The sequence below is a fragment of the Lichtheimia ornata genome (genome assembly GCF_029851405.1).
Source record: "Lichtheimia ornata isolate CBS 291.66 chromosome Unknown scaffold00100, whole genome shotgun sequence".
In the NCBI taxonomy this organism is placed as follows: Eukaryota; Fungi; Mucoromycota; class Mucoromycetes; order Mucorales; family Lichtheimiaceae; genus Lichtheimia; species Lichtheimia ornata.
In genome coordinates this window covers 24626-39127 of record NW_026695420.1, presented here as the reverse complement: position 1 = coordinate 39127, position 14502 = coordinate 24626, and the positions used below count along the sequence as shown (strand labels likewise).

General features: G+C 43.2%; 4 protein-coding genes across 4 annotated transcripts; 2 read left to right on the top strand and 2 right to left on the bottom strand.

Moving 5' to 3' along the window:
- Window positions 1-272: 272 nt before the first annotated feature.
- On the top strand, window positions 273-3878 carry O0I10_011778 (uncharacterized protein; the record flags this gene model as incomplete). The annotated part of the gene is made up of 6 exons (XM_058491741.1): window positions 273-313; window positions 1162-1484; window positions 2351-2361; window positions 2426-2736; window positions 3630-3776; window positions 3836-3878. 6 exons carry the CDS (start codon window positions 273-275, stop codon window positions 3876-3878), a joined length of 876 nt encoding a protein of 291 aa, XP_058337487.1.
- A 4777-nt stretch (window positions 3879-8655) lies between these two features.
- On the bottom strand, window positions 8656-8934 carry O0I10_011777 (uncharacterized protein; the record flags this gene model as incomplete). Its single annotated transcript, XM_058491740.1, has 1 exon — window positions 8656-8934. One exon carries the CDS (start codon window positions 8932-8934, stop codon window positions 8656-8658), a length of 279 nt encoding a protein of 92 aa, XP_058337486.1.
- A 2654-nt stretch (window positions 8935-11588) lies between these two features.
- On the bottom strand, window positions 11589-12097 carry O0I10_011776 (uncharacterized protein; the record flags this gene model as incomplete). The annotated part of the gene is made up of 2 exons (XM_058491739.1): window positions 11589-11737; window positions 11806-12097. The coding sequence occupies 2 exons, from the start codon at window positions 12095-12097 to the stop codon at window positions 11589-11591; spliced, it is 441 nt and encodes a 146-aa protein (XP_058337485.1).
- A 1708-nt stretch (window positions 12098-13805) lies between these two features.
- On the top strand, window positions 13806-14327 carry O0I10_011775 (uncharacterized protein; the record flags this gene model as incomplete). Its single annotated transcript, XM_058491738.1, has 1 exon — window positions 13806-14327. The coding sequence occupies one exon, from the start codon at window positions 13806-13808 to the stop codon at window positions 14325-14327; it is 522 nt and encodes a 173-aa protein (XP_058337484.1).
- Window positions 14328-14502: the final 175 nt, after the last annotated feature.

Below are 14502 nucleotides of genomic sequence, written 5' to 3'. Positions count from 1 at the left end.
ATGCACGATGTACATACCATTGCTTACATGCGTGCCTGTAATATCATTTTTTGGTCTGAATTGCAGGCTGAGGAGTGGTTGGAGAGGGATTTTATTACAATGAGCCCCTGCGTGAGATGGCTACGGTTCAATGATTGCAGCTGAATCTCGATCTTGCAAGAGAACTTTCTGGTGGATCACATGAGCGAAACAGTACAATCATCCATGAAGAGACACATAAATGGCAACCGCATCAAGGGATAAGGAATCCAATTCTGGAACAACCAATTCGGATGGATGATGGCAGCTTGTATCGAAACAACCTTCCTTTTCGGTAACTCCACCAAAACAACATCCTTCTTTGAATGATTGCATCGCTTCACGAGTTTCTTCGCAGGCAAAAGAAAGACTACGTTGTATCCAGAAAGCTGTACTCATTCATTAATGATAGCAACGTTATCCAACAAATCGGGTAGATCCATGTTGATTTACTCCAATGCTTTCACCAGCACGGTATATCAAAAGCACCATTTAGCAATCAATTCGATGATATTTCTATTCCGGTTCTTGGATCTCTTGGACGCATTCATGTGCACTTACCTATTCTTGGTAATCATCAACAACGAAGAACAATGACGCATCCTTACTGCTTCAAGCTCTCTCTATTTCCCTGATAGCCCTTTAGGTGCTCAACTATCTTGCAAAGGACATGGTGATCATTCAAGGCAACCTTCCGGTTGCCATAGCAACAACCAAACAATGTAGCGAAATCATCCTTTATTAGAACTATAATACAACACGATCTTTGCTTTTGTAAGTCTTCTGAGGAAGCGGTTTGTGATCTCTGCTAAATAATGGAACAAAGCGACGAAGCATGCTGAGTGGGAAAAAAGGAGGGCTGGGTTTTACCATGGCGACGCAACATGGTCCTGCACAGACTTCTTTGTTCGAATTGCATGATAATGGTAGCAGAGGGAAGGCTCTTGTTTTTCTTGCGAGGAACGATAAGGTATAAATACTGTATGCGACGACAAAAATCCACCATCCTTATCCATTTTCATTCTCATTACTCACTCTTCTCTCCATTCGCCCATCTTCCCACCTGCTGCAAAACATCGCCATGTAAGTAATACGCATTTTAATCCACTCTACTACATTATTGACTTTTCCCCCTTTCTATAGGTCAATTGAAAAGGATTCCAAGGCTTCTGCAAAACGAGACTATGAGCAAGAACAAGACGAGTCTCTCTCTTCCTCAGGCAAGCGACGTCGAGTTCAACATGGACCAGCACCAACCAAGAAAGGCGATGCTGAAGGAAAGCCAAGAAGACCCCTTTCTTCCTCCCCACGAAATGTAGCGGCTCGTTTGCAACGCGAAGAACTCGCCAACAGTCTCGCTACTTTGAAAGCCGAGCTGCCGCCTTACCCTACTAACCGGACTCAAGTTCGTGTGTTGGAGGATGCCGTTGGATACATTCAAAAGCTCAAACGCCTATATAGGGCAGGTATGATAGAAGAAGAGATGCGCTATCATGAAGAAAGAATGAAAGCACTCTTTGAAAAACTTCATCAACACCACTATGCCTTCTCAAGATGATAACGCTCATTGACTTTGCAGCGTGTGGTGGTCGATTATTAAGGCTTTCCCCGTTTATTCCATTCAAGCCAACGTTTACGAGATAGTTTTACAAGCTGACTTCAAATAAATCATATGCAAATTGTTGTGGACCGAAATATGTAGCTTTAACATACATGGTTGATCCATGTTATCTTCGCATACAGAATTTAGACATTCGAGTAGTTCACACACAAAACGATAAAAAGATGGCACAACGTAGGAATGTAAGCGCATTTCACCAATGTAACAAAGAATGAGTGATACATGACGTTTTTATGAATGTTGGTGGACGTTAGCATCACCAACAGAGATTTCAGTATGACAAGGAGCTCTTTTAGGGCACCATAATCAAGCATTGCTGGTTGTGCATAATGTTACACAGATCTATCTAGATCAAGGATCATTGGATCTCAATCCAAGTACACGGGTCGTCCACAGGTATGAAGCAAATCAACTTTCAGTGGATGAGATATAGCTAACAGCAGTATGAATTTCGTTTTTTCTATGCTGTGAGAGCTACACCCTTTCTTCAAAAACCATGTAGCCAGATGCCTAATACCATCATCTCATTATAAAAAGACATGTTCTCAAGCTAGTAGTAGCAATAAACAACACGCGTTTGTTTACATCTTTACACACATCACAGGTATTGCATAAAGCATGGGCTATTTCATACAGCCAACAAAGGATCATCCTATACGATGACTCGACACATTGATCCCATTGTAATCACAAATTAACGAATTTACTAAGGTGTATACCTTGTCATCCTTTTAACGTTAAGAGAAATAGGGCTATTGTTTGACAGCTCATGTGGTTCTATAACAGGGGTATGTGTGCATCTGCATGCAGGGCGGTGTCAAAGTTCGAGAACGTCGTCGACGAGCCAGAGAACGAGAGCGTTTAGAACGTGATCAGCAGCAGCAGCTACAACAGCCATCATCATCATGTACTCGAGATGTCTATCAGCCACCACAACAACATCATCATTCATCACATCCTCGAGATGCCTATCTGCATCAGCAACAACCTCCTTCACCGTCATCACGTCCACGAGATGATTATGATCAGCAACAACAACAACCCCCTTCAACATCATCACCAACCCATATCTTTACCTTGCCCATCTCATGGAGAAGGTCAATAAGGATACCAGTAATGGTAGTAGTAATAGCTTTTCCTTGTCATCAATATACTTGATCATTGCTGTGTACGTGTATATGAAATGCGAGTGATGATAGGTGTGCAACTAGCATACAATTATTGTAGCTGGCTCATTGTTGTATCCATTACTATTCTGTTCCCTTCAACATGGCGTACATCAACCATCTCCATCACGGCACAGGATACTTTTAAGATCCTTTGTCAAATTCAGGGTACATCATGTTTATTATTACAGTAGTAAGCGATCAATGTGTATGCCACAGCTCATCTTCAAATCTTGGTAGCAGGTTTGGTGGTAGACATTGTAAGCATCGCCAAGGGAGTTTTTCAATACGACAAGAACAAGGATTGGTTGCCTGTTATCCAATGCTGGTGCTAGATGTATCACAAAGCGAGCACTTGGATATCCACCAAGCTGGTACATAAGGACATGGCACTGAAAAGGCTGATTGGCACCAATTTGGCTAACCGGCAAGAGAAGCGATATGACTTACGGATAGAGGTTAATGCCCACACGTGCATTAATGCAGCCGAGATCGGCTGGCCATGGGGGGTTCCGATCATCCGATGTTGATTGTATCACAGAGGCACAACATGGCATGTTTGTTTGTTATAAGCTATACACACTTTGGGTATTGTTTATGGTCATCAGGAGCTGAACGCGTGTGCAAATGGGAGAGGATAAAAAATAGGGATACTGGCCAAGTTGAATGATCATCTCCCTCTTCCTTTCTTTTCCGCCTTCCCCCCTTGTCTACATACCCACGACACGCTTTTCTTCACCCATTACACACTCATTGCCCGTTCCCCATGTGTCCAATGACCTGTCTACAGACCAACGATGGCAAACAAGCGGTTGCATTGTAAGGCTCTTTAAAGGTAACGAGCAAGTAGTGGTTTTTGGTGGTTATTTGAAACTGATTTTCGAAGCTGCAGTGAACGCTCGCCTTCAAGTGACTCAACTTGCACGAAGTGATACATCAAAAGATGGTGATCAAAAACACGCATCCACATGGTATGTACGCGTTTACATGGTATTGGTAGTATCAAACCTAAGCCAACTCATATTATCAGGCTTCGTCGTGCATCGTCAACAAGCAACAACGTCAACACATGATGGCTACAATGGTGGACCGTCAAAGGATGGCTCATTTCCAAGTGGGATGCTTCCAATGGGTATGTATTGCATTTACAGGGTTTTCAGAAGGTGATACTAATATAATGCACGTCTACAGGCATCATCTTGGGACCTGGGCAATCGATATCCAAGCATGATGATTTGATCTTACGCGTGGAGGATACTGCCTTGATAACGGGTGGCATTTACAATCGACACAACCTGTGGTGTCCTGGGAATTGTTTGAAGATGGTGTTCAAATCCAATGCTCTTTTGGCGACATGTTTCGTACTCCCCTCTTTATTATTCGTGCACCCAAGAAACAATGCCTGGTGTTCTTTTTCATTATGATGGCGATGCTATGTCACGAGGTATCTATTTGCTTCCGTATTATTGAAAATGTAAAGCTAATTCCATAGCTTCAGAACAACCCTTGGCGATGGAATGTGTGACACCACCCACAGTGGCTATCGAAGGCCTGGCATTTGGAAATGATGATATCAGATCAGTGATCTCTCCCTCTCTCCCTCTCTGGTTTGCTGTCGTGAGGTTTCTTTCGGCGATGGATTATTGTCGAACCACAAGACAACAGCCCGAAGACGACTACAACAAGATTTTTCGATATACGACGCCTTCAAGTGTTAGACTTTTCTCACCTGGTGGATATGCTATGGCGAGCAACAAGGTGGTGTGTCATGAGACAAGCGACCGACAAGGACTATTCCAAAAGTCATGGTATCTATCCCTGGTTATCACCAGTCATCCTCTCTCATATCCGCCATTGGAACGCGTTTTTCCGCTTGGAAGATACCAGACGCTTTGGCGCAATCCACTCCTTGTGGTTGAGATGAAAGGTATGATGGAGTGAATAATGCGTTCTTTATGGAAGATGTTGACTTGGCATTTTTAGCAACCATGCAATACCGCTTTCTTTGGTGATGTTTGGCATTCGGATGGGACCGGTGCATGGCAGGAGATCCATGTGCGATACAACAAAGGCACAAGCATTCCTTCCTTAATGCTGGAGCGTCAAGAGGAAAGGTGACAAGCCCACCCCAATGTCACGTGGTGGGCAAGTCCATATCTATTTCAAGTGGACAAGCCCATATCCATTTCATGGAGGCGCATCAACAAGGACGTTGGATATGGACGGCGTTACAAGATATGAGGATCCCAGGCTGTCCAATGCTCATTGCAAGTTGGGCATCCCCAAGTGGGCAAGCCCATATCTATTTCATGGGAGCATCAACAAGGACATTGCATAGGCGCGTGTCAAAAGGTGTGCACACACAATGGGAGGGTCTCTCAAAGGGGTATGCAAGGTGGGCAAGTCCATACCTATTTCAAGTGGACAAGCCCATATCTATTTCATGGAGCATCAACAATGACCTTGCATATGCGTATGTGCTCCTTCCCCTCCCACCACCCGAGGTCTCCCCCCTCTTGATTGTTCTTACGATAATCACGTCCTTTGTGGATCTCAAACCAGCCAGCTCACCAGTACATGTACCGGTCTTTGTCTTTGTGTATGCCTCTCACTTGGAAGTCATATCCGCTTTTTGGAACACATGGCTCTTTCGAGAACACTTGATCCAATGTATTACACACCCCATATGCCTCTCCTGATTTATGCACTCGTTGAAAACATAAACAACCTACTTCTTGACAAACATACATGACGTACATGCTTTTGAAGTTTATCGCTTGATCATGTGAGACCCCCATAGAATACGTAATTGCTTTGTGACAATCCATCACGTAACAGCTGATCGTTTTGCAGCAAAATACAATAATACCTAGTATCAGCCATTCTATTGTATAACCGTGTCGGAATAGGGCAGATGAAGAACGACTTTTATGGGATTGTCTTTGTCCAAAGGAAGGCACACACACACACATCAGCTGGATTGGACTTGAATGTGTTCTTGTTATTGAGATCCAATCATCGCGACATGTTTAGAATACGTATCCATGGCAACACGCTTATTGATCCCACACAACAAGCCATGTTAAAGCTTGCAAAAGTTAATTGGTCCATCATTGTGTAGTTAATAAAACCTTGAGCTTCTCCCACCTCCACTAACATCTGCTGGATGAAACAACAAAACCCGCTGATGGTTACTGAGCCCACAAAATACCCATTGAGGAATGGAATGGCATCCAATTCATGATATTCCGAATGATGATGATAGGGTGTTCACGCTTCGTGTATATGCAATGCTGCTTCTCTCACACACATAATAATAACCTATGCAAGTCATGACTCATACCATCACCAAAATCGTTAGCTGCGTCACTATGACTACCACTTTAATGAGCGTTCTTGGTCATTTATGATCTGCATGCCGAAACATCATCTTCGGAAAAGGATGTTACCCTTGTTTCCATGTTCGATTAAAGGCCGACATATAGGATGAGATGCTCGTGTACAATGATCCATCATCTCAAACACGGGTCCTTATGATCCTCATTCAAAAGATGAGGCGCGCGTGTCCGCGTGTTGAAGAATTAAAGGATTAGTGTGATATACAAAGAATCTCGGTAAAGTATGGCCGTGCATACGGAGCGGGGTTTTGTGTGGGGGGAGGGAGTTGAAGAAGATGTATGTGGTACACCATGTGCTTTCCCCGCACGTCAGAACCCAATTATCTTTACTCCTCCCCCCAACCAAAAAGAACATCAACTCCTTGGTAATCCTGGTGGACGAATGAATGAAAAAATGCATTTTTCTCCTTGCTAGTGCCAAGAAGGCATCATTTTCTGGAACGTGGTAGTAGTAAAATGTGGACGATCCTTGCTACTAAGGTTTGATGTTTGTACTCGTTATTATTTACTTTATGCATATATATTCCTAATTGGATTTTAGAATAAGCCGATTGCAAAAAAAAAGTTTGATAAAGATAAACTATAACGGAAGGACTGTAATGGGCATGGTGGGAAGAAGATGTGAGATAAGAAGAAGGGGACAATAAGCTTGAATCAGTCTCATTGGTACTTTTGCGACAATTGAAAATGAGGCGGACTCGCAACAAGGGCATTACACCTCTTTTTTGATAAAAGAGGTATTCCCTGTGTATGATGTCATTTCTGACAAATATGTACAGAAGAGAGATTTGTTCCAGAACGGGAGCATCCTCGTGTAAGGGGGGCGTAAATCCGTCAAGATAAGATAACCAATGGCCCACACTCCACATTTACATTCCTAATGCAAACGCACATACATGATCATGGAACATGCCGCTATCTCTTTCTCTTTATGAATCGGATAGAAAAGACAGCACACATACATAGCATCATAAAAGCAAAACAACAAGGCTATGCATATCCGCGTGATATGTTTTAGTGCTTGCATCTCCTCTATTACACCTCTTGTCTTGTTTCCTCTCCTAATGCAGAATCAAGATCGCGTGTGATCGGCATGCAACTAATGGGGTCCCGTAAAAGAATCGGGTACCCACTCTTATTGTCAATGGGTAATATTATCCCTTTTCTTTCCACTCCCCCCTGACGTGTTGCCACCGCGCTCTTGATTTATCATCATGATCCAACTCAGCACCTTTGCATTTGTTCACGAGGGGTACACGAACAACGTCTTCATGATCACTCGATGAAGTAGGCATTTTTAATGTTTGCTGGCTCGGTGGCGATACTGTTTGTCACGTGTGTTTGGCTCACTGCTATCCCACGACATGTGTTGTCTGTAAAAGGAAAACCGCCATGGATCGCCCTATTTAGATTGTGTGGACCTCTCAAAAAGATCGCTGCATAATGATAACGTGTGTGCTACTAATACCGGCCAAACAAAAGAGAGGGCCACGTTTTTCAAAAGTGGGGTGTGTGTGTTGCCCATTTGACCTTGAATTATAGCCAACGAAATCTTGGGGGGTGTAACGATTCAATACCAGCAAGTCAGCTAAGACTTGTTTGGGTTGCATGGGTATAATTTTGTGTTTCGCTCTCTCTGCTTTTGACAAGCCCAGCCCATCATTGTACATGAACCATCTTTTTCAATGGCGTTACGGATCTCATTTCTGTAAAGGTAACATGCCCCAATTGAGATAAGGATATGCATCGGCATCTCGTTCAAGTGACATTAGTAAAATGCAAGTAATCATCATCATCGCTTTCCGATACGAAAAATAAAATCAGGTACAGAAAAGAGAAATTTTCTGTCATCCAAGCTCAGTGAAACAAAACATGTACGTGCAACAACAACAATGCCCGGGATCATGAAATTCTACTATGTACATAGCACACACTCTCTCGCACTATCACACTCTCGCTCTCGCTCTCGCTCTCTATGTCAATAATGCCCTGCTGTCAGTCTCTGTGTATCGATACATTCATCATCAGGATGATAGCGTTCGCAGTCGAGGGTTTCCAAAACATCATTCAAAAAAATGTGTGTCGTCGAGTAGGTCGTGTGTGTGTGTGCGTGTCGTGGTAAGGGATAGGGAAAAGGGTTATGTATGGGTGAATCAAGGGATAGAGAAAGAAAAGAAAACGACTGAGATAGAGAGCGAGAGAGAGAGAATAATCATGACATCGGTTGCAAATGTGTGTGAGAGTGTCGAGTGTGGTGGATGGTGATAATCGTTCACAAGCTAAATATACACAAGTCGATAGATGTGGTGGTGTGGAAACGGGGAAAAAAGAACAACAACAATGAATACATAAATAAACAAGTAGTAGAGGGGGGGTATCTTGTGCCTAAAGAATAGAGATACAATGAGTGATGCATTCTATAGGGAGATCAATTGCATGTTGAACGTACCATTTAAGCACCTGTACAAGTAGGATCTTGACCAACAGAATGGCTTGCACGGCCACCCATGGGATCAACAAAGCTGCCGAGGACATCAGGTACACGGCCCATCCGCATAGGGTCTTGTAAATGGCGTGCCACAGCCTCAGGAGAAGCCACGACGATCACTTGTCTTGGTTGTTGTTGTGGTTGTTGTTGAGTACAGCAATCGCAATGATAAAGTGTACGTGCATCATCATTGTCAGCGTGGATCGTATTGTCACCGTTACGACTAAAAAGTTTGCGAAGCATGCTCATCATAATATAAGGTAGAAAAAAAAGTTGTGTGTAATGGGGGAGCTGCCATCGGATGAAGGGGTTTATATAGCCTCGATCGGACAGCCGCGCGCGGATTGATTGCAGAAAGACAAGGCACACGAAAAAGCTTGGCTGACTTTTTGGAGCGGCGGTGGTGATGTTGATTTGGGGGGAGGAAGAGAGATGATTATGACGGTATAACTGCTGTGAAACCACTAAGCCAAAAAAGGGGGGGATCAGACGAGTGAGCCAAACAAGAGCATCATCTCCTTACACACGACACGCTTTTCCTAAAACTGTAGCACACGTTATAAGGTAAAACAATGCACGCTATTACATATAGCATCAATTGAGAAAATGTAGGCATTTGGGGGGGATGATGATGAAGCTAAGAAAGGAAGCAAGCAAGTAGATAGGAACATCTACGCTATCAATAGGTGGCCTGTGTGCCAAGATTTTAACTCTAAATCCTAGCCATTCAATGATCCGCATTCAACAAGGCCTGTCATCATCATGAATACCTTCAAGACAAGCACTCATAGTAGTAATAATACATCCATTCATCTATGTAAAGGAAAAGGCATTGGATTCACTAAGGCACAATGACAGCTTCTTGGCTTGACATGGTCAATGGCTGTGGGAAAATTGGGTGGAGTTATCACATTTGGATTCATTGTTGCTGTTGCTTTATTCTTCTCTTGTTCCCATGTCAACTACAACGACGCGTTCATTCTATGGGGTAATGGGGAGACCTATGTTCAACATGCTGTAGTCTATACACTAATGAGAGCTTGCTTGTTCTTTGTGAATGTAGGTGAATTCCCTTTTCGATACGACTACTACTACTACAACGCCGTTGGAGTATGGGCAGCCAATGATATATGATACACTATGTGTGGGTGAGTAAGCAATATGGGTATATCTGTAAAGTGGTTGGCTCATGACATTGTAGATAGCTCCCACAAAAAAAAACGTCTTATTTTTCAAGCAAAGTTTATTATGCACACTAGCACGCATATGCGATAGAGGACGAGAGAGCAGTAAGATGGAGGTACGTAGGTATTGCAAGCAGTGAATTACCAATAGGAGGAAATGTTGATTGTTCTTTTTCGTCAGTTCACCGATATCACCGTCATCCGTATATTCCCGACCACCCTATGGCTTCCTTAAAGAGGTGCTTGACCATTCGATAAGGTATGTATGCCCGAGAACGGGGTCGTTCGTTGTGGATCCTCATTGGTGTACTGACAATCAAGATCATAAAGCAAGTACACACGTGTTGCTGGTGATGCTGGAGAAGAAGAAGATGATGGATATGGCGGATACGAGTCTGGAACGGCAAACCACTCATCGCATCGTATTTGGCAATCTTCCTTTATTGTACGTGCGTGTTGTGGTGTACCACACGAAAAGGAACAAAGTTGAAAGGTATGTATGTCATGTATCCAATGGGCATGAGGAGCATTATAATAACGTGTAACCTTTTAGCACGCTTCATGCACGTTTGTCGACGACATCCTATATGCAGACTCCCAAGGCGACCATGTTGAGACAAGGAACGATGACGTATACCCCACAAGATGACAGCATTCAGTGCAATGGATGACGATATGGGTCACCAGGGACAACATGGAATTATGGGTCAATCAAGCAAGGAAGTTTTATATACTACAAAGAGCGATGTTGATATTCATCATTGCTGTGTCATATGTGAACGAAGTTTTTTATATCCATCATGGCAATCACAGCACCTGAACCCACGTGTCATCATTAGCCAACTCCACTTTTCATTGTATTAGCCTCTGCATTCGTTTATAAAATACAAATATGGATACTGTAGAAGGGATTGTCAAAGGATAGTGAGGGTGTTTGATTGTATGTCATGTCCACCGTTGCCGTGGGATAAGATTGTAACGATGGCGGTTGGAAAAAGAGGAACGTAGGGGCATAATCGCATTGCAATCACCAAGGATGAAGGTGTGGATGACGCCTTATCGACACTGAGATCCTTCAGCTCCATAAATCTTGCCACTGCTATTATCCTTTGGAGAGACCTACATATCACATTCACTTGTTATGGCTGTATTCAATGCTTCTACACGTTTTTACAAGATGTATGTACCTGAATGAACAAACAGTGCACCCTTTTCCAAAGCCGAGCCGCTACACTTGCACCTGATCGGTACCATCTTCGAATCCACGACCAACATCAACAACCGGCTATCACTTTCTCGATTGATGCTTGACATAAGTGCTCTACGCTATTAAAAGAGACATTTAGCTTTCAACAGAGGTATAAGAATAACTTCAATCCGATAATACATGCCTGCATCTTGGATGCCTTCGAATCCAAACTTGCAAACGGCTGACACGACAACTCGTATATAGTTACATCTTGCTGTGTACCGCAGTATATGATGAAGCCCTGCTCATTCCACGTTATACAAATGCCGACATCTTGTAATGTTACCCACTCTGAAAAAGTCATTTTTCCCTTGATCCCATCGGCCTTGCCCATACCAATACTTACCGAAAAGCGAACATGTCCCTTCTGACATTGGAGTTCCATCTTTTGGCGGTCGCCTATGGCCATGATGACGCCCAGATCATCCCACGTTGACCAATTACCTACATCTTGAAAGTGTTACTCACTCGGAAAAGTCAACCTTGATGCGATCGACCTTGCCCATACCAATACTTACCGAAACATCTCCTCCGGCACTGAGGTTATAGCTTGTGTCAATGTATGATATCCGGAACATCAAACTCCTTGCTGGATTTTCTTGCATGTGCCTTGCTAATTGGTTGCTAAAGTTGGCGGTGAGCTCATCTTCACAAGTTAATGCCTTATCTCGGATAACTTACGGATGGGTTTTATGTGGGACTGATGCTTAGCCTTTTGACATTTCTCCGTATCAATCTTTTGCTTGATCCAGTCAACCTGGAAGGCGTATGTAGCTTGTGTGGGATCACGTGTTTGGAAGCTGATGCCAGCTTGGACATCCATGTTGTCAAATGTCAAGCTCGTTTCTGGCGATGTTGTCATATTGTGGACACCACAGCTTGCAAGAGCAAGATCGAAGTCGTGTAGTGTCGCGCTCGTACACATGATATCTTGGCCTTGGCGATTCGTTTGCAGAGAATAGCATTGCGGCATGTTGTCCAATAGCCAATGAGTGCCCCCTTGGTTGCCATTGTTGTCAAGCTTTCAGGAGCGTCATTCAAAGGTAAGAGCAAGGTAATTGTGGTGTTGTGTTCCATACGAGATTCGGTCGGGAGAAAGGAGGAAATGAGGAGGAGAGCAAGGATGCTTGAAGAAATTCCACGTGATCATTGTCGTGCGCCAGCACCCACCAGGTTATGCTGTTGCCAATCCTCTCTTTATGCTAAGATAGCCCCATTACAAACCACGTATTATTCAATGAAATATAATAAAATGGGTGGTGAAACAACACTTACCACAACGACTTGCTACAGTAATAGACGCATGTACCATCACAATGACAATGAAAGTAATAGTAAGACGACAATGGAACGCTATTATGAATGACCACAATAAAGAATTAGTACACGTGCCAAGATCACAAAGAAGGCCATCCACAGTGATGCATACCAAATCTTGAGTTTTTGACAATGTAAGCAATCAAAGAAGAAAGAGATGTGTGGAAGAGGATGGGGGCGACAACATCAGCTTTTATACGGGGAGGCGGGCGTGTGAATCTCTGTTCTCATCACAAACAAGAAAAAAAGTGATAAACGAGGCAAGGGAGATGGTGCATGAGCTGATAAAATGGTAAGACATCTACACCAGGACTAAGGGTGATTCCTTGTGAAAGAGCATAGCTGTGATCGTTGCTGATGGGATAAATGGCACCAAATCTATCACACCTTGTGGCCATTGTCATGACGCTGCCTTCCTCGAAAGCACTTTTCATTTATGCTTGTGCAACTGGGTACTGCTCATAGCAATGATCGATTATTTACGACGACATACAGCAATCAAAAGGCATCTTCATCATCATGATTGCTTTGTCACTTTTGATACGAATGTTTTTGGGAGTACAGTAACGAGGAGTTTAGACACTTCTCCCATATTCGGGATGAATGGCCTGGTGTGCCGATCTGAGGCTGCAGCATGCAGCGTGCCAGTTTTGGGTATGCATGGATGACCATATGGTACGGCACACGGACCATGATTGTCATAAACAAAGAGGCTATGGCTTTGGTTCCCTTATTGGGTAATTTGAGTGTATACCTCTTTATCCCACACACGCAACATACAAAAGATGCCAACATCAAAATCATGATTTCACTTTTTACATAAAGACGATCCTTTATTGTCTACGTATCATGTTATTGTGTATAGGTCTTCGGTATAAAATAAAAGGTGTGTACGTGCTAAAGCCCTTTTAGTGTTCTATGCAGTTGGGCGTAGTCCAGTGCATTAATGCATATAAAAAGATACAAACCCCAATCTCGTTTCGCCTTCATTTATACCATTGATATGAGCTTTTTTTTGTGCCTTGCAGTTGCCATAGCGACCTTGGTACAGTATGTAGTAGTAAAACGAATGAGAAAAAAGAAACCAATACATATACAAAAGGGAGAACCACGACGAGGCATACGACTCTTACGACATCCTCACTTTTTGTTGCTACATGTACCTGCAAACAAGGGAGCAAAGATGAAGATCATAAATCCATCGAAAGCGCATACTACAAAAGTTCACTGAAGCAAAACCAATGTTATTACCCTACTATGCATTGTCACATCGTTAGGGTGTCTCAAAAGATAACCAACACCTGTGGAAAGACGTTGGTTGCTATGTGGATGACGAAAATGGAAACCCAGCTGCGCCTGTTGCCATGCGACCCGAAAAGCGCAACACATTGATTGCACTCCTTATAAGCCATTTTGATAGCTATTGGTGGATCGATGTCTTGTGTACGCGTACCGAAACACCTTTGGACATCATGGGTGACATTTACGCTTGTTGTACCCAATGCATTGCCATGATCGATTGTTCTGCTGAAGTAATATCCAAAGTGTGTTGGTTGGCAGGTGTGGCACGCCTGCTGAACATGTCATGTCAATATGCAAGGCAATGCTTCGACAAAGATCAACAATACAATCACTTTGATGATTCCTTGGATCGCTGTATGGAAGATCAACACGAACAGTGGGCGGCACATCTTGACAAGTTGACTCAATGTCATTGGTGGAACCGCGTTTTGACATGGCAGGAATTGGTGCTACCAACAAAAACGGTTTTTATGGCCGAGACAGCCACTGAAATGTCTCGTCATACTATGCTGAGCACAGCGATCATGCACATGAAATGGACCTCTTGGGAGCTCATTGTATGGCTGATGCCTATCGCTATTTGATTGTATACACCCCTTGCCGAAGAAGAAAGCCATATCCTCATCCTCATCATTGGAGAACCATCCACCTCAAATAGAATACCCAAGTACATATGTATATGTATAGATATCTATCAACCAAAGAGACATTATAGACTCCTTTCTATTCATTTTTTTTAAAGTGCTATGTGAGCGAGGG